This window comes from Gavia stellata, chromosome 8 (assembly GCF_030936135.1).
Source record: "Gavia stellata isolate bGavSte3 chromosome 8, bGavSte3.hap2, whole genome shotgun sequence".
Classification (NCBI taxonomy): Eukaryota; Metazoa; Chordata; class Aves; order Gaviiformes; family Gaviidae; genus Gavia; species Gavia stellata.
The window spans coordinates 44118871-44136543 of record NC_082601.1 but is presented as its reverse complement, the minus strand read 5'-3'; the positions used below and the strand labels follow the sequence as shown (position 1 = coordinate 44136543).

Sequence of the window (17673 nt, the reverse complement as noted above, 5' to 3'; positions counted from 1 at the left end):
TGGTTCTTTACCAGTGGCTATTTGTAAATTGCAAACAGTTGTGGGGTTTTTGCTTAAAAGAACACTAAAAATAGTCTGGTGTAAAAGAGGAGGAAGAAACAGATGACGAATAATGCTGACACATGGAAACAAACTTTACAACTCACACAGAGTTATAAAGCAGGCATGTTTATTGCGGCACCGGGTGCAAGGGGGTTTCTCCACAAAGCTTGCACACCGGGTTAAAATCATGACAGGTATTTAAAACAGTTAACAAAGTTAGTTACGCCTCCTGGTTCTACCCCTTAATTAACTCTTGGTTAATACTTTTCTTACTTCATCTTAAAGTTACGGTTCTCTTTTAATTCACCACACATGCTCAGAGAGTAGGGGGCTTAATTGGGTTGGGGCTTTTCTAGCTCGGAGGTGTGTTTTTTAGTATTAAAATGAGATTATAATGAGACAAGTTAACTCTAGGGCACTATTTTGGCAGTCTTTTCTATTTTTCTACGATTCGTCCTTGTGCTAATCATTATTGCTAGTTAGCAGAGAGTTAGTGAAGACAGTCTTTATCTCTAATATGTCCAAGTACCAAGTTTAGTTGTTACAAAGTATCTTCTCTACATTTTTCTTTCTTACTTTTAACCCTTGTTTCTCAAGATGCCCTGTAACAATGCACTGTTCAGATTCCCAGAGCAGATACTAAATTTGAGCATGTTCTCACATAGCAGTATGGAGAAGACTCGTGCTTCAGGAGCATGTTAAGGATGTTATTGAGGGAAGTGAAACTTGCCTGTATCAATGAACTAGAAGTATTACAGTAATTGCATTTTTTGGGGAAGATAATTGTGTCCCCCAGGACAGTTAACTGCAGCATTTCATTGTGTAGTATGTTAGAAAGTTAAAATTTCTTGTTTGCATTCTTACAGATGAAGTATGCTTACAGGAAATGTAACCGAGCAGCTGCATTAGTTTCATTACTTTGCAGCGGAGCTTTGAGAATTGTTTAGAATATCATGTTTAGTTTTACGTTTAAATAAAAAGGAAAAGAAGAACTAAAAAGAAGCCAAGCTCTAAATTGTACTTGGACGCTCTGCCAGCTGCACTGTACATTTGATATACTTGAGTCCTGTGTACTTTTTTTTTATATAACTGAAAATTACACAGAAAAAAACCCTGTTGAGCTGAAGAAGTTTGAGATTGACAAACACATAAGAACTGACGGTTGCTACATGGTCTGAAGGGATGGAATGTCCATTGAATCATCATGTCCATGATGAAGTGCTGTACTAGAAAGCTGAGTTCCAGATGCATGCTGTTGGCCAGGCCATGGCCATGGCCATGCTTCTTTGGGGGGGTTCTTGCTTTGATTTACCATTTATAGTGGAAGGGTTTTGCTGTTGCTCAATTTTTTTTATAATCGGGGTTTTTTTAGCAAAGCTTTTTTTTTTTTTTTGGAGGCTGCAAATTAAAAATTGGTTTTTATATTGTGTCAAATAAGTAGTTAGATTGTTGTCTTTGTATTAATAGCTTGGAATAATTTTTTGTTCTGAATTATTGAGAGCAGTGTAGATCGCTGCTGAGCACTGAACTGGCATTTCACAGAGCCAGATATTGTGGCATTTATTCCTACCCTTTGTTTCTTACATTTCAGTTTATTTTTTGTCTGGTTTAGGATATTTCTTTTTATCCCAAGCAGTTTGCTTTCTCTAAGAGCCCTTAGGAAGGAGGCTCGCGAAGTGCCTTTTGGAAATGCAGTTAGGTTGTATCAACCAGACTACGTGTGTGTATGTGTGTGCACACATGCGCTGAAACACTGGAAGAACTCAATGGGTTTGTGAGGTGGGATTGCTTTCGCAACAGCAATGGTCGCTTTTCCCCGATTACTTGCTCGTGTGCCTGTTCACCCTCTTCTAATACAACCGACTTCCCTAGTGCATATATAAGGCACTGAGATTTGCCAATTAAATGTTAACATTTTAGTCTCTAGTTTTTAACTTCTGTGTCGTCTCTTTTTTTCTTTAGGCAAGCTGTGGAGTCGAAGCTTGAAGTTAGCGTATACCCTGCTAAACAAGCTAACCACTAAGAATGAACCACTGCTGAAGCCTGGAGACCGGGTAGGCTTCTATTTGAAATGGTCTCTGTGGATAAAATAGACAGTGAGGAACAGCTTTAGCCAAAGAAAGCCTCGTAATACTGTGGCTTGTAATAGTATATTATCACCACACTTAGTATTTCTGTTCCTAGTTTAAATATGAACCTGAACATCATTGTGAAGATTTTTTTCCCCACAAATTAAAAAGCCGCCCTCCCCCGCCAAACGACGACAAAAAACATTTCTTGTTATGTTAATGTATTTTTGTAGGTAGCTCTCGTGTTTCCTAATAGTGATCCAGTTATGTTTATGGTGGCATTTTACGGATGTCTCCTGGCAGAACTTATTCCTGTCCCAATAGAAGTTCCACTAACAAGAAAGGTAGGCAAATACATGTGACATTTTTATGGTTTTGTAAATAAAGGGAGGGGTATCTAAATCCTATAGTTCTTATAAGGGATCCCTCAGAGCCTGCACTTTTGAAAGCAGTATGGTGCGTCAGCTGAACTACTCAGTGCACATTATATGCTTGGAAAGTGTTTTGTATTTAGTTAGGGAAGGGGGAAAATAGTATGAAGCTAATAAGTTAACTATTTTAGGATACATACCTGTAGGAATCACGTTAATTCATTATTTCTGAAAACACGTGTGAAAGTATTTCTCAAAATATAACACAGAAACGCTGTCTTTTCAGCTCTCATGCTGAGTGATGAAAGCGCAGGCAGGTAGAGACACCATAGTTACTGGAAATATTGGTATAATCCCCCCCACATTGAGATTATTAGGGAAGAGCTGAAAAGCTACAGGTTCTGCTCTTCGGGACTCAGAAACAGCATGAAACCACCTCTCTGTTTCCCCAGAACTTATAAACATCCCTGTTGGGTTGGACAGGGATGCAAAACCGTTGCTTTTGACACTACTCTGCTACCATTGCTTGCCAGATCGACTGCCAAATCTAACTTAGTTGGCACTAAGCAAAGCTAAGCCTTTTGAGCATAGACTTCAGTCTTTTCTCTTCCATAAAAGGTCTTATTGGTTAGAAGTTTGTTTTTTCCTGTAATATAAATTGACTTAATATTTTCTAAACAAGGAAAAGTTACAGTAAACTGTACAAGAGTGTCATTATTTGCAAGTTTGCTATAACATGGTTTCTCTCTAGGATGCTGGAAGCCAGCAGATTGGATTTCTTTTGGGCAGCTGTGGAGTAACACTAGCTTTAACCACTGATGCCTGTCAAAAAGGCCTTCCGAAAGCTCAGACTGGCGAGGTGGTTACGTTCAAAGGTATGTTTTTAAGCTACTCAAATTCCTTTATAGGATAAAGAGCTGGTATATCCATTGTTGCTATTAAACAACAGTCTTTGAGTTTGCTTGCATGCTTCTAGCTTACATATGAAGAAGAACTGCCTTCATTGTCAAGACAGTACTTAGTGCTGCTTCTTCCTATCAGGGGGGTGATGCTGCAGCTTGTGCTTGCCTCCTGTTGTTAGCCCTGAATACTGGGGGGTGGGAAATATTTTTTTGGAACTGTAATGACAGTAACTTTTCTTTTTCTTTGAAGGCTGGCCTCGTCTCATTTGGTTTGTGATTGATGGGAAGCATCTGGCAAAACCAACTAAGGACTGGCACCCGCAAGTACGGGATGCCAGTGCTGAGATTGCTTATATTGAGGTGATCCAGTATAATATGCCTAACTTTCGGTTACTCTATTGGAGTTTGTGTCACAGCATGTTTTTCTCCTTTAATCTCTTGATGCAATAAAAGAGATGACTGTAATATTTTTAACTGTGGAACAAGAATGTTTCCCTCAAGGTTGCCAGGCAAACTGTCATTTGAGTGGTTGTGTTGAATCAGATCGAAGATTGGGGATAATTGGCATTTTTGGATCCCTGGGACAATTTGTTTAATGGGGGTGGACTCTGAACATAAATATATCTTTTACGCTAGCTTTTTGATTTTATTTTCTTTTAAAAAAGCTCACTTCGTTTTTATAATAAAATATCCTTTCAGTTCACTACTGTAAATTTTCTAAATTTTGTTGTTAATCTAATGCTTGTGTAAACGTTCTCTTTTCAGTACAAAACAAGTAAAGAGGGCAGCACAGTGGGCATTACCGTATCTCATGCTTCCATGCTGGCACACTGTCACGCATTGACTCAGGCATGTGGTTATTCAGAAGGTAAGTCAGATAGGTACAACTAAGGTAGATAGGTACAGCTTTAAAATTATACTCATAGCTTGGAATATTCAGACAATTTATGTTGCAAAGTCTTGTTTTCTGTCTTAAAAGAACTTCAGGTAAGTGGTAGTAGCTTTAACTGCAAAGGGCAAGATAAACATCCTCATTCACAATCGGTGTGATATGTGAAGGGAAGTACGAAGGCTCTTGTGAAATCCTAATCAATCTGTATTCAAATTTTTTTAATCTAAGATCCTTATCAATTTTATTCAAGGGTTTGGATTTTTCAATCTTCATAAAATTGTTAGTCGGTTGTAAGAGCTGTACTGATTTTTCATCCTCTTGAAAACAGCTTTGCTACAAATCTGTTTTGCCCTCCCTAATGCCTTTTGAACGCACTGGCCGCTTTAGGAAGTCGTAAGGGGACCAGTTTGAGATGCCCACGTGCAGAGTTAGAGGAGCCCTCGCAGCAGAAATTGAGGGACCTTTCTTAGACTGATCCTAGAGGCCATTTGGGTAGCTTGGATCTCTTTGAAGAGCTTTGGATGCTGCCAGTTCCAGTTGTAGCTGCTCTAACAGTGCAGACTTGTGTGCCATGCAGAAAGGCTGGTGTCAGTTGTGCAGCTTCTTATCTCTCAGGAGAGAGTTGCGGTTATTGACCAAAGGGAAGGCCTTATGAAGTCTTGACTTGAAATCCAGTAATGACTAGGTGAAAGGTAATATGCGTCGTAATCCTTATAACTCTTCTACTTTGTGATTCCTAGGAGTGTGACACTTGACTCCTGAAACAGAGGCTTGAGCAAGAAAGTCTGAGAGTTACCATATTAAAAAAAGACTCTGACTTGCTTGGCTTTATTGCTCTTGCACCTTTGATGACCCCGCCTGCCTAGATCACAAAGTTAAGTCCTAGTGCAAGTCATCTGGTCCAGTTACTTGATCTAGGTCTGTGATTCTGGATAGCGCGTTTGAGGGCATGAGCAGATTGCTAACAGTTGCTAACTGTCCCCTCTTGCACTTACTTTTTTCCTTAGTCCTTTGGGCAATTGGTTTACACCTGTAGTGCTCCAGAGTCCACGTAAGTAGTATGATAGAGTAAAAGAGGTTTTCACAGTCAGGTATCTGTACTCTTTTTACTTATCATCAAAGAGGACCCTTTCCCATTTTCATTTCGGGACACCAGAATGAGGGAGAGGGGAGGGTGCACCTAGCTTGTGGGTAAAGGATTCTACAACGGTTCCCGAATCCTGAAGGGATGATGGCAACCAATTATGGATCGAAGGGGTCTACACATCTTGATTTTCAGACAACTGTGGAGTAGTGTTGCTAGCCATTAACATTTGAGATCTTCACAGAGGGTACTGAATTCTCTTGTCCTCTTGTATGTCCATTTTTCAAATTTCTGTTGCCACATGCAACAGATGCTGTCAGGAGGTTTGTGTCCTGTATAGACATACCCAGTGTAAAGCTTTGCCTTCTGTTTTGTTTATAGCTTCTTGCAGCCTCACAATTTTGGCCACGGTAGTTCTTATTTTCAGAAAGGAAGGGATCTTCCTCTTAGTTAATCAGGTCCTACAAAAGAACATCTCCATAGGGTTTTGAAGAAAGGGAGAGATCTACTTGTTTTCAGTCTTTCGCTCAGTGAATAGCCAAGAACTGCACCTTGTTTTGAGAATGTGCATACAGTTCATCTGTGCTACCATTAACCAAAAAATTTTCCCTTTGCAATCTGTTTGCTGGAAGAATCTCATGGTTTCACTAGTTTTTGTCCCATAATGGGGGAGTGTGTGCTAGTCTATCTTGGGACACGCAGAATCTCAGAATGGTTGAGATTGGAAGGGACTTCGGGAGGTGATCTGGTCCAACCCCTCAGCTCAAGCAGGGCCACCTAGAGCCAGCTGCCCAGGACCATGTCCAGATGGACAATCTCTCTGGGCAACTTGTTCCACTGCTCAGTTACCCCCCATAAAGTTATTCCAGATGCTCCAGTCCCTTAGTCATCTTAGTGACCCTTCGCTGGACTCGCTTCAGTAGCTCCATCTCTCTCTTGTACTGGGAAGCCCAGACATGGACACAGTACTCCAGCTGTGGCCTCACCAGTGCTGAGCAGAGGGGAAGGATCACCTCCCTTGAGCTGCTGACAACACTCCTCCTAATGCAGCCCAGTACACCATCAGCCGCCTTTGCTTCCAGGGCACATTGCTGGCTCAAGTTCAACTTGAGGGCCACCAGGAACCCCAGGGCCCTTTCGGCAAGGCTGCTCTCCAGACGGTTGGCTCCCAGCACGTCCTGGTACATGGGGTTATTCCTCCCCGGGGGGAAGGACTTTGCATTTCTCCTTGTTGAACTGCACAAGCTTCCTGCCAGACCATTCCCTCAGCCTGGCGAGGTCCCTCCGGACGGCAGCACAACCTGCTGGTGTATTAGCCATTTCTCCCAGCTTTGTGTCATCTGCAAACTTGCCGAGGATACTCTCTGCCCCATCATCCAGATCGTTAATGAAGATGCTGAACAGAACTGGAGCCAGAATTGAGCCCTGGGCTACACAGCTAGTTACTGGCCTCCAACTAGACTTTGTGCCACCGATCACCACCCTCTGGGCCTGGGCGTTCAGCCCGTTTTCAGTCCCCCTCCCTGTCTGCTCATCCAGCCCATACTTCATCAGCTTCTCTGTGAGGATCATAGAGCCTGTCATAAGATGCTGTGAAACTTCTGGCTGCTTTCTCCAGCAAATCCAGTTCTATGCAGTTCGCTTTTCCTGAAGGTTGACAAGAAGGGAGGGTACGGAAGGTTTGCGTTTCCTTATATACAGGCTCATGACCGGGACTACTCACCTGCCTCATAGCGACTGGAGCTCTCGGTCACCCAGAGAATGAATGGCTGTGTGGCTGACTTACTGAGGTCTTTTGTTTATTGGGAAATAGCTGTGTGCATTCTGAAGAATGAAAAAGAATAATAAATACCCATGAAGAACAGGACCTTTTGCATGCAGCCATCCTACATCAGTGATAAGCATGTTTCACCTGATCAATACAAGATATCCTTCTAAAATCAGGTTGAATCTTTGATTTAAAATCTTTCATTCTATTTTTTTTAAATCACGTAAGGTGTTCAAATTTCTCAAAACACTGAAGAAAATTTAGTACAGCCATGGTAATACTTCTCACTAAATTTAATTCTTTCAAATATAGCTGAACTTTTTCAGTTCAGCTGAAAACGTTTGCATCAAAACTAAAGTTTCGGTCTGCGTAGTTCATTGGCAAATGTAACAAACACATTGTAATGAAAACAGAGTCTTAAATACCTTGTAATAATCTGGTCTATAATCATAATTTAAAGATTATTGTTGTAAGTAAACTAAGGCACTTTCAGCTCAAGCAGCCTGTTCGTTACAGACAAGAAGGCAAGGCAGCATAGCTTTGATTTCTTAGTGGTGTTGGAAGTTTCATAGTTGCTTTAACAAATTTTTTGAGCTCTTAAATATTCTCAGAAATATGCTTCTTAAGTCTGATAGTTTTTCCTTCGCTTTCAGCTGAAACACTAACAAATGTCTTGGATTTCAAAAGAGATGCTGGCCTTTGGCATGGAGTATTAACAGTGAGTATTTGAAGGAATGAAAAAAACTGCAGCAAGTTGCTTCTCTCAGGGGTAGAGATAGAGTATTTATGACCTCAGAATGAGGTCATAAACTCTCTCAAAGTGTTTATATTTCAATATTTGTATTTTTCAGAATAAAGTGTTACTTTTTCAGGAACAGATTGCACAGGCATAGCTTATGTTTTTACTGACCATACACATAGTTTTCACGAACAGTTAAATCTAAGAGTTACGCTGTAGCTGTGATGATTTTTTTTTTTTTTTAAAGTATTGGTACATGCTGTGTATTCTTTGAACCACTTGAAAGTTTATTTTTTAATATTTTTCTCAGAGTGTCATGAACAGGATGCATGTCATCAGTATTCCCTATGCATTAATGAAGGTTAATCCACTTTCCTGGATACAGAAAGTCTGCTCATACAAAGGTAACCTTAAAGTATTTTTACTTAACCCATCTCTTTTTGATGATTAAAAAAAAAAATGAAATAAATTTGTTTGTATAAAATATCTGCTCTAGCTGAGGACACTGCTGTTTTATCCAGCTTCTTTGCCACAGCTTTAGCAATTGGGTGCTCTATTTCAGTATTATATGTACTGATAGATTCGTTGATGAGTGACGTTGACGGCTTCTTCTGATAGACCTTTAAAGAAACTGTTTCTCATCTCAGTTTCTGAATTTAAAGTAAACATTTAAATTCTACAATCGAGTCCATCTGGAGATATCAATATACACATGTCGTAGTAGTTAAATATTTGGTGTTTGTATTTGTTTTCTGCGTTTGTAATTTGTTTCATAAATTTATGTAAATACACAAAAATATTTATATCATTTTGTAATTGGTCTTTATTTTGTTCTGCACACACACCATAAATTATTTTTTTATTTTCAGCCCGTGTCGCAGTAGTAAAATCACGTGATATGCACTGGTCACTTTTGGCTCAGAGGGATCAGAGAGATGTCAGTCTGAGCTCTTTACGAATGTTAATAGTGGCAGATGGAGCTAATCCATGTGAGTATGGATGCATTTTCTGAGTGTCACTCCAAGGTGAACTAAAGCACGCTGTAAATTGCAGAACTCTGGGTCTGCGCTGTAGGAGCTCAGCAGCACTGCTTATAGTTCACCTTCAGCAAAACAGAGACAGCAGCAGTATTTCTTTGCCGAAGACACCGGAGCGAAATTTTCATAGAAAATACTCTGAAGGATCTATTCTTTATATAAGGAATAGTTGGCAATGTAATTTGAAAGAGGCTTTTAAAATTTCAAGTAAATCATAATACCATTTTCAAAGTAGTTGCTCATCTATTGTCTGTAGACATAAAATCGTTGAGTTGCAGTGTGTCTGATTCTGTACGTGCCCCTAGGGCTTGTCTCAGTCATGTGCAAGGACATAAAAATGGGAGCAGTCACAGCCTTAACTCAAAACCATGACAACTATTAACTAGAGTATGCGGTAGGTTCTTGCCTTTTTCTGTCAATCATATGGTGGTGGTTTACAGTAATTTGAGAAAGCAGCTGGCAGGTTTGGGTTTTTTGCAACAGGCAGGAATATACCTTAGTTGCTTAGTTTTGCTGTTCTCATACACCAGAAAATCAATAGTATTTCACATTCCTTGGAGTCGCGTGATGAGAGGTGAGCAAGTCGTGATGGCAGAAGATGAAAGCTTGAAATGGTCTTGCTAAGATTATATTTGTTGTAAGCACTGTTTCGGAGCTGATGCTTAGAAAGTTAGGCAGTTTGTTCTATAGTAAGATACTATTTGTATGCTAGTGATGCCACTCCTTTTTCAGTGCTGTTTGCACTTCTTAGCTATATTTAGCTGTTTAAATCCATTTTTTTACCTTCATCTTTTCATCAGTGCTGTACTCTTGTGTGAATTGACATCAGATTATACCTTGGATGTAGTATAATCAGTGAAGTTTGCTGATTTGCGTTACGTGCTGCAATTCCACAACTGTAAAATAAAATACAAAGCTGTAGGTGATGAGGTATCCTTTTGCATTTTGGGCTGAGTGCCAAAGGCCAGGTAGAGTTCTGAACTGAAGTGAAGATATGTCAGAAGCATTTGGTATTAAGTTCTAAATGCTTTGGTTCTGTGACCTCTATAAGAAACGCACATACAGGAGCTATGTTGGAAGCCGACAGATACAGTTACCCTTAGTGACAAAGTATTCTGATCACTGAAGAACTTTACGTCATGTTAAGTGTTAGGGAGTGCTGCCAGAGAAAGAGAGTATGGAGTTGTGTATTTCATTCAGTGAATTAGTTGTTAACCACTGGGAGTTTTTTTCTCCAAATCTAACATCTAATAAGGCTGGAATGTCTTTTAGGCAGTTTGAAAGTATATTGTTTCTGTGCACGGATGCAACCATATTTGTATAGCTGAGCTGAGAGTAAGCATAGACTTTGAAATCCTGCAGCTCGAGCTTTCCTGCCCTTGGCAAAGTGTTTCCAATTGTGTGATTGTTCTTTTTAGGGTCAATATCTTCCTGTGATGCGTTCCTGAATGTATTTCAGTCCAGAGGTTTGAGACCAGAAGTAATCTGTCCCTGTGCTAGTTCTTCAGAGGCACTAACTGTTGCTATTCGCAGGTAATTCTCTTTTCTGAGAAGTGAACTGAAGCATTTCTTAACTATTGAAATGTATCTGGTGTTGAAATGGTAGTCAGAAAGGACGATTACCCACCTAAAGATGCCCAAAGACCCAGACAGAGGATGTCTGAGGCTCGCAGGTATCTCCTTCACTGCAGGATGGGTGATTTTTGTTTGTTTTCTTTAAAAAGTTTAATATTTTCTAAAAGTAGTCAGCCATAAGTTTGGGGTTTTTTTTCACTGCTTGGGAAAGCGAGGTCTCATCCTCACTGATATTGCTGGAGAACCTTTATAAAATGCCCCAAAAATCAAGACTGTTACATATTTGGGAGGAAGAAGATGCTGAATCTTCAAGTAATTGCATATATACAATGTCTTGTAAACAGGGTGCTAACCAAAGAAAAAAATATTTGTAACTGGCCTGAAAAATACCATTGAATTTCTGGATATAGCAAGGGATGCTCTGAAAAAAGGAAGTATTTTGATTATGAGCAGACGTATGGATGGAATATGTTGGAACTTTTTGACAGTGTTTTTGATCAAAATGTGCTTTTTCAGAAAATCAATTTCAAGAAAACTTGAAACAAAAAAGTTTTTGAGATTTTGGAGAGTACTTTCTCTGGTGGGAGAACTGACATTTCCCAACTTAAAAAAAATGCACTCAAAGAACTGGTTTTTAAAACAGCACCTGGAATCTTCTGTTCTGTTCCCCCCTGAAAGTTGAAAAGTTAAACAAATTGGAATTGTTGGTCCTCAATCAATTCTGCTCAGAGTAAGAAGTGTCAAGCCCTCCAAACACTTCCTCATTTTTCCTGGTGTTTGGAAAATTTAGCCTTTGAATGCTGATTCTTGACGCTTCTTTGGCCATAATGGAACTAAATTCTCTCTGTAACGTTTTAGAGTTGGAGAAAGCTATGTGATGTTTTGCTCTCACTCTTTTTCATCTAGTTAAAATATATTACCAGCCTTGAACTCTTGTTTGTTTAAAATGAGAAACCATTATTTCTCTTAACCTTAACAAGCCTGAGAGACTTGCACAATGTTTTTGATGACCATATTGCCGTTGGTCTGTTGATTCATCTCTGGTTTGACTTTCTGTTTTTCAGACCTCCAGAGCTGGGTGGGCCTCCTCCAGGAAAAGCAGTGTTATCTATGAATTGTCTGAGTTTCGGCGTGATAAGAGTGGATACAGAAGAGAAGTTGTCAGTGTTAACTGTACAGGATGTTGGTCAGATTATGCCTGGAGGTAGGAAAGCATTTCATGTAGGTTTAACCATACTCCATATAAGTTATCTTTACTATTATACTTGTGCCGATGAAACAAATAAAAATGCCAAATGATAAATACCTTCAAGGTAGTATGGCTTGCATTTTGATGCATTACCTAAACACATGACGATTAAGTACTGTCTCAACTAGATTATTCAATGTTTTCAGTAGAAATTAATCAACAATAAATTTGAATGACTGTAGGTTTTGGTATGGGCAGATGGTTTTGGCTGCATTAATTTGGTTAGCATTAGTGCTGACTGGCATACAGCTATGTAATAACAAATACAGCACAACAAAACAAAACGTAGAGTGTAGTAAGAAATACTCTCTTTCCTCCGGGAGTGATAGTCCATGTGTTAGAATAAAATAGAATACAATCCTTCAGTTGGAAGGGACCTACAAGGACCATCTAGTCCATCTGCCTGACTGCTTCACGGCTGACCAAAAGCTAAAGCATGTTGTTAAGGGCATTGTCCAAATGCCTCTCAAACACTGACAGGCTTGGGGCATCTACCACCTCTCTAGGAAGCCTGTTCCAGGGTTTGACCACCCTCTCGGTAGAGAAATGCTTCCTAATGTCCAGTCTAATGGCACAGCTTTGAACCATTCCCACGTATCCTGTGACTGGGTGCCAAGGAGAAGAGCTCACCACCTCCCTTCTCCACATCCCCTCCTCAGGAAGCTGTAGAGAGGAATGAGTTCACCCCTCAGCTTCCTTTTCTCCAAACTAGACAACCCCAGAGTCCTTAGCCACTCCTCATAGGACATGCCTTCCAGCCCTGTCACCAGCTTTGTTGACCTCCTCTAGACACATTCATGTACCTGGGATCAGAGAGACGTGGTGGGATACAGTCTCTTTAGGAAGGACAGGAGAGAACAGGTTTTTTTATGTGAGGGAACAGTTGGAATGCATGGAGGATGGATGAGGAGCCAACTGAGAGCTTATAAGTAAGGATTAAAGAGCAGACCAGTATGGCTGACATTGTAGTGGGTGCCTGACCAGGAAGAACAAGTGCATGAGGCCTTCTGCAGATAGCTAGAAGCAGCCTCATGTTTTTAGGCCCTGGTCCTCATGGGGTACTTCAGCTACCTCGATGCGTGCTGGAGGGCCAACATGACAGGGCATAAGCAATCCAGGAGGTTCCTAGAGAGCATCAATGACAAATTCCTGACCCAAGCGACAGAGGAGCCAATGAGGAGAGGGTCTTTGCTGGACCTCATACTCACAAATGAGGAGGCACTCATTGAGGTTGTGAAGGTTGAAGGCTACAGTGACCATGAGATAGTAAAGTTCAAGATCCTGAGAGGATGGGGCAGGGCGAAAGTAAGACCACAACGCTGCACTTCAGGAGAGCAGACTTCAGCCCTTTCAGGGATCTGCTTGGTAAAGTCCTGTGGGATAAGGCCTTGGAGGGGAGAGGAGCCACAGAAAGCTGGTTAATATTCAAGTATCACCTCCTCCAAGATCAAAAGCAGTCTATCCCAAAGAGTTGGAAGTTGGGAAAAAATACCAGGAGTCATGCATGGATGAACAAGGAGCTTGTGGCAGAAATCATATGTAATAAGGAAGTATACAGAAGGTGGAAGCAGGGATAAGTAACCTGAGAGGACTACAGAGACACTGTCTGAGCCTGCAGAGATGGGGTAAGGAAAGCCAAAGCCCAGCTGGAATTGAATCAGGAGGGATGTTAAAGGCAACAAAAAGGCTTCTGTAAATACACAGGTGACAAAAGGAAGACCAGGGAATATGTGGGCCTGCTGCTGAATGAGGCTGAGGACCCAGTGACGCAGGACATGGAAAAGGCTGAGATACTGAATCCTTCTTCACCTCAGCCTTTACCATTCAGGCTGGCTTTCAGAAATCTCACACCCTGGAGACCTGGGGGAAAGTCTGGACCAAGGAAGACATATCCTTGGTAGAAGACACAAAGTTAAGGAATACTTAAGCAAACTGCATATGCACAAGTCCATGGGCCCTGATGGGATTCACCCATGAGTGCTGAGGGAGCTGTTTGATGTCATTGTGAGGCCACTCTCAACAATCTTTCAATGACCATGGCGACTGGGAGAAGTGCCTGAAGACTCTAGGAAAGCAAATGTCACTCGTGTCTTCAAGAAGGGCAAGAAGGAGAACCCAGGGAACTACCGGCTGGTCAGCCTCACCTCAAACCCTGCGAAGGTGATGGAACAGCTAATTGGGGAAGCCATTTTCTCAGGCACGTGGAGAACAAGAAAGTCATCAGCAGTAGTCAGCATGGATTCATCAAGGAGAAGTCATGCTTGACCAACCTGATCGCCTTCTGCAATGAAGTGACTGGCTTGGTAGATGAGGGGGGAGCAGTGGATATTGTCTACCTTGACTTTGATCGGGTTTTGGGCACTGTCTCCTATTAGATCCTCACAGAGAAGCTGATGAAGTATGGGCTGGATGAGCAGACAGGGAGGGGGACTGAAAACGGGCTGAACGCCCAGGCCCAGAGGGTGGTGATCGGTGGCACAAAGTCTAGTTGGAGGCCAGTAACTAGCTGTGTAGCCCAGGGCTCAATTCTGGCTCCAGTTCTGTTCAGCATCTTCATTAATGATCTGGATGATGGGGCAGAGAGTATCCTCGGCAAGTTTGCAGATGACACAAAGCTGGGAGAAATGGCTGATACACCAGCAGGTTGTGCTGCCGTCCGGACGGACCTCGCCAGGCTGAGGGAATGGTCTGGCAGGAAGCTTGTGCAGTTCAACAAGGAGAAATGCAAAGTCCTTCCCCCCAGGGAGGAATAACCCCATGTACCAGGACGTGCTGGGAGCCAACCGTCTGGAGAGCAGCCTTGCCAAAAGGGCCCTGGGGTTCCTGGTGGCCCTCAAGTTGAACTTGAGCCAGCAATGTGCCCTGGAAGCAAAGGCGGCTGACGGTGTACTGGGCTGCATTAGGAGGAGTGTTGTCAGCAGCTCAAGGGAGGTGAGCCTTCCCCTCTGCTCAGCACTGGTGAGGCCACAGCTGGAGTACTGTGTCCATGTCTGGGCTTCCCAGTACAAGAGAGAGATGGAGCTACTGAAGCGAGTCCAGCGAAGGGTCACTAAGATGACTAAGGGACTGGAGCATCTCATCATATGAGGAGAAGCTGAGAGAGCTGAGACTGTTCAGCCTGGAATAAAGAAGTCTTGGGGGGATGTCATCAACATGTACAAATACCAGAAGGGAGGTTATAGAGGAGGCTGAGTCAGGCTCTTTTCAGTGGTGTCCCATGACAGAACAAGAGCCAATGGACACAAATTGAAACGCATGAGCTTCCCTCTGAACAGAAGGAAAATCTTTTTCCACTGGGAGGGTGTCTGAGCACTGGAATGGGTTGCCCAGGGAGGTTGTGGAGCCTCCATCCTTGGAAATACTGAAAAGCCATCTGGGCATGGTCGTGGGCAGCTGGCTCTACGTGACCCTGCTTGAGCTCAGGGGTTGGACCAGATGACCTCCAGAGGTCCCTTCCAGCCTCAACCATTCTGAGAGTCCCAGACTGGATATCGCAGCAAACTGGTCAGTCCTGGATTAACCTCAGTTTCTTAATGACACCGGTTTGCAACACTGTGCTTCCTAAAGTCGGTAGATACGGGTATTGTTCCCCAGCCCATTAAGTGGATTGTAGCAAGGAGACTTTGTCTCTTCCCTGTTGTTCTCTTTTGAGGCTAGGCTGCTGAGCCATGCATTATTTGTAGACGAGAGCACTCTGAAGAAGGTTAATAAAATTAGGGTGCCAAACCAGACCTAAGTCTGTGGGCAACAACTGGGATCTGTGTCCTGAAAGACCACTTAGAATCAGAGAATCAAGAATGGTTTGGGTTGGAAGGGACCTTAAAGATCATCTAGTTCCAACCCCCCTGCCATGGGCAGGGACACCTTCCACTAGACCAGGTTCCTCACAGCCCCGTCCAACCTGGCCTTGAACACTTTTGGGGTTGGGGCAACCTTGGTACCCTCTACTCCAGAAATGAAGATTGCAACATCTAGGTTGGAGTATAATGTTCCGATGTATCTGTCTGAGGGTACCACTAGCTTCAGGCCCTGTCTTGACCTGGTCTGGGTGTGCTTGGAGAAGATGAGATACAGATTATTTTTTTTTAGTTCTCCTTATCCCTTCAGGTTTACTATGTAGTGACCAAAGAACCTGATGCCCTTGGCACCTGTGGCTTTGCTGTTCTTGGTCCCATTACGAACCTCATGCCTTGCTGAGCTGTGGTTCCAAAGCCATCCTCTCTGTAGAGCTTTTACTCAAGGTAACGATAAAGGGAAGAGCTTGTGCTATTTCAGCAACCACGTCTTCTCAGTACATCAAGGCCCTCATGACTTAAGAGGAGGCAGACATGTGTCCAGTCTCCTGATGAAAATTTCAGCAGTTGTGTAGCAAGTAGCGCTGATCTTGTTTCATTTTCCTCATTAGTCCTGGAGGCACGTTGCAACCAATAAAGTTGGTGGTTCAATTATTCTTACTGAGCTTAAATTCACATTCAGAGCTTCCTCCTGCTACCAAGAAAAGACTGAGCAGAAGCTCTGCACGTCATACCAAAATAAAGGGAAAGGAGCCCTTCCTGTGGGGATTCATGTCCGACCTGCTTATTTTAGCTGCAGAAAATTGATCATCTCTTTTCTGATCTTCTAGGTAGGTAGGGAAGGCAAGATATTCAAAATGTTCTTCTGGGAGCAAAGGCTTTGTGGCCAGCAGGAGGGTTTTAATACATTCCTAGATATGTTCACAGAACTGTATGCATTCTGCAGATCCTGTTAGAGTTCGGTGTGCCAGGCACCCTCAGGCAGGTGGTATCTGGGTGATTCTGTGAAAAATCCTTATGTGCTCTTTGCTCTGGCAGTACTGTTATATCACCATCTCTCTTTTTTGCTTATGATCCTTATGAGCATACTATAGCATCACGGATCTGAGTTAAGATAGGTGGGCAAGGTAATTTACAGTAAAATGACTTCTGCTTCAACTTAACACTCTAGGAAGTAAGGTTGTAAAGGCAGGCCAGTGTGAATACAGCCATCAAGGACAATGACTGCACATTGCTGTATGGCCTCAATGTGAAAACACGAGTGCAGGAAAAAGAGAAAAGAGTATGGTGACCTAATCTGACTTAATGGCTTCTGAACTGCTTCATCTGAATGTTCAAATTCAGGTTGCTAAACTTGTCTGCAAAGACCCAGAAGACGGTCAGCTGCGACTGGCTTCTGCGTCTCAACGGAATGGTTATTTTTCCACTTCAGCTAGAATACAGATGGCATAGACTACTACTGCTATCTGGTTTGGCTGTTAAGACTACTGATGTCCCCTTGAAACCCCACTGAAATTTAGCTGTGCTCCCAATCTTCTACTTACTTAGTCACAGGAACATGGAGGGGAGAAGTTTGCATGCCCTTCAGGTAGTTAGGGATGCTTTGGTGAACCAGCTGAGGTTGAACTGGATGTTGGTCCAGTTTTTGAGAGTTCAAAAAGGTGGTATTTGATGGAGGGTCGATGAAAATCTTTCTTTGTATCAGTTTATCACATGGAGATCCTCCTGGCTTTGCTGTAGGCTTGCTCTCTGGGCGGAGTGTGCTTGACTACACTAAGGCACAAAGCAACCTGCAGTTGTATTGCACCTTAAGCTACTCTTCGTATTCAACCATTACAGCTGCAAATCCACTTGGTTAATCTTCCGTAGTGCATTTGCTCAGTGGCAGGTTCAAGTCTGCCTTATGATGTTGGAAGAATTACCTGTATATTTGTGGGTAAGTAATTTCACCTTCCTCTTCTATGTAAGTCGTTAATGAAGAACATGTCCCTGTCCTTGTGAAATGCTTCATTGGGTAGTGAGAGGGATCTTTGACAAAATGCCTTCTCCTTTGTCAAATGCCTTGGAACACTGTCTGGCAAATCTAATGGTTTAGGATGCCGTTGACAGATAATTGACAACACTACCATGACGTTCTACATCAGTGAGAAA

General features: G+C 42.3%; 1 protein-coding gene across 1 annotated transcript in view; it reads left to right on the top strand.

Annotated features, from left to right (window-relative positions):
• DIP2A (disco interacting protein 2 homolog A) overlaps positions 1-17673 on the top strand; it is a 135962-nt gene that overhangs the window by 84944 nt on the left and 33345 nt on the right. The window contains exons 9-18 of the mRNA XM_059820804.1: positions 2005-2096; positions 2345-2455; positions 3234-3357; positions 3635-3744; positions 4150-4252; positions 7782-7846; positions 8178-8271; positions 8737-8856; positions 10323-10437; positions 11544-11683. Of these exons, the coding sequence (XP_059676787.1) occupies positions 2005-2096; positions 2345-2455; positions 3234-3357; positions 3635-3744; positions 4150-4252; positions 7782-7846; positions 8178-8271; positions 8737-8856; positions 10323-10437; positions 11544-11683 (1074 nt within the window). The remainder of the gene's footprint in view (positions 1-2004; positions 2097-2344; positions 2456-3233; positions 3358-3634; positions 3745-4149; positions 4253-7781; positions 7847-8177; positions 8272-8736; positions 8857-10322; positions 10438-11543; positions 11684-17673) is intronic.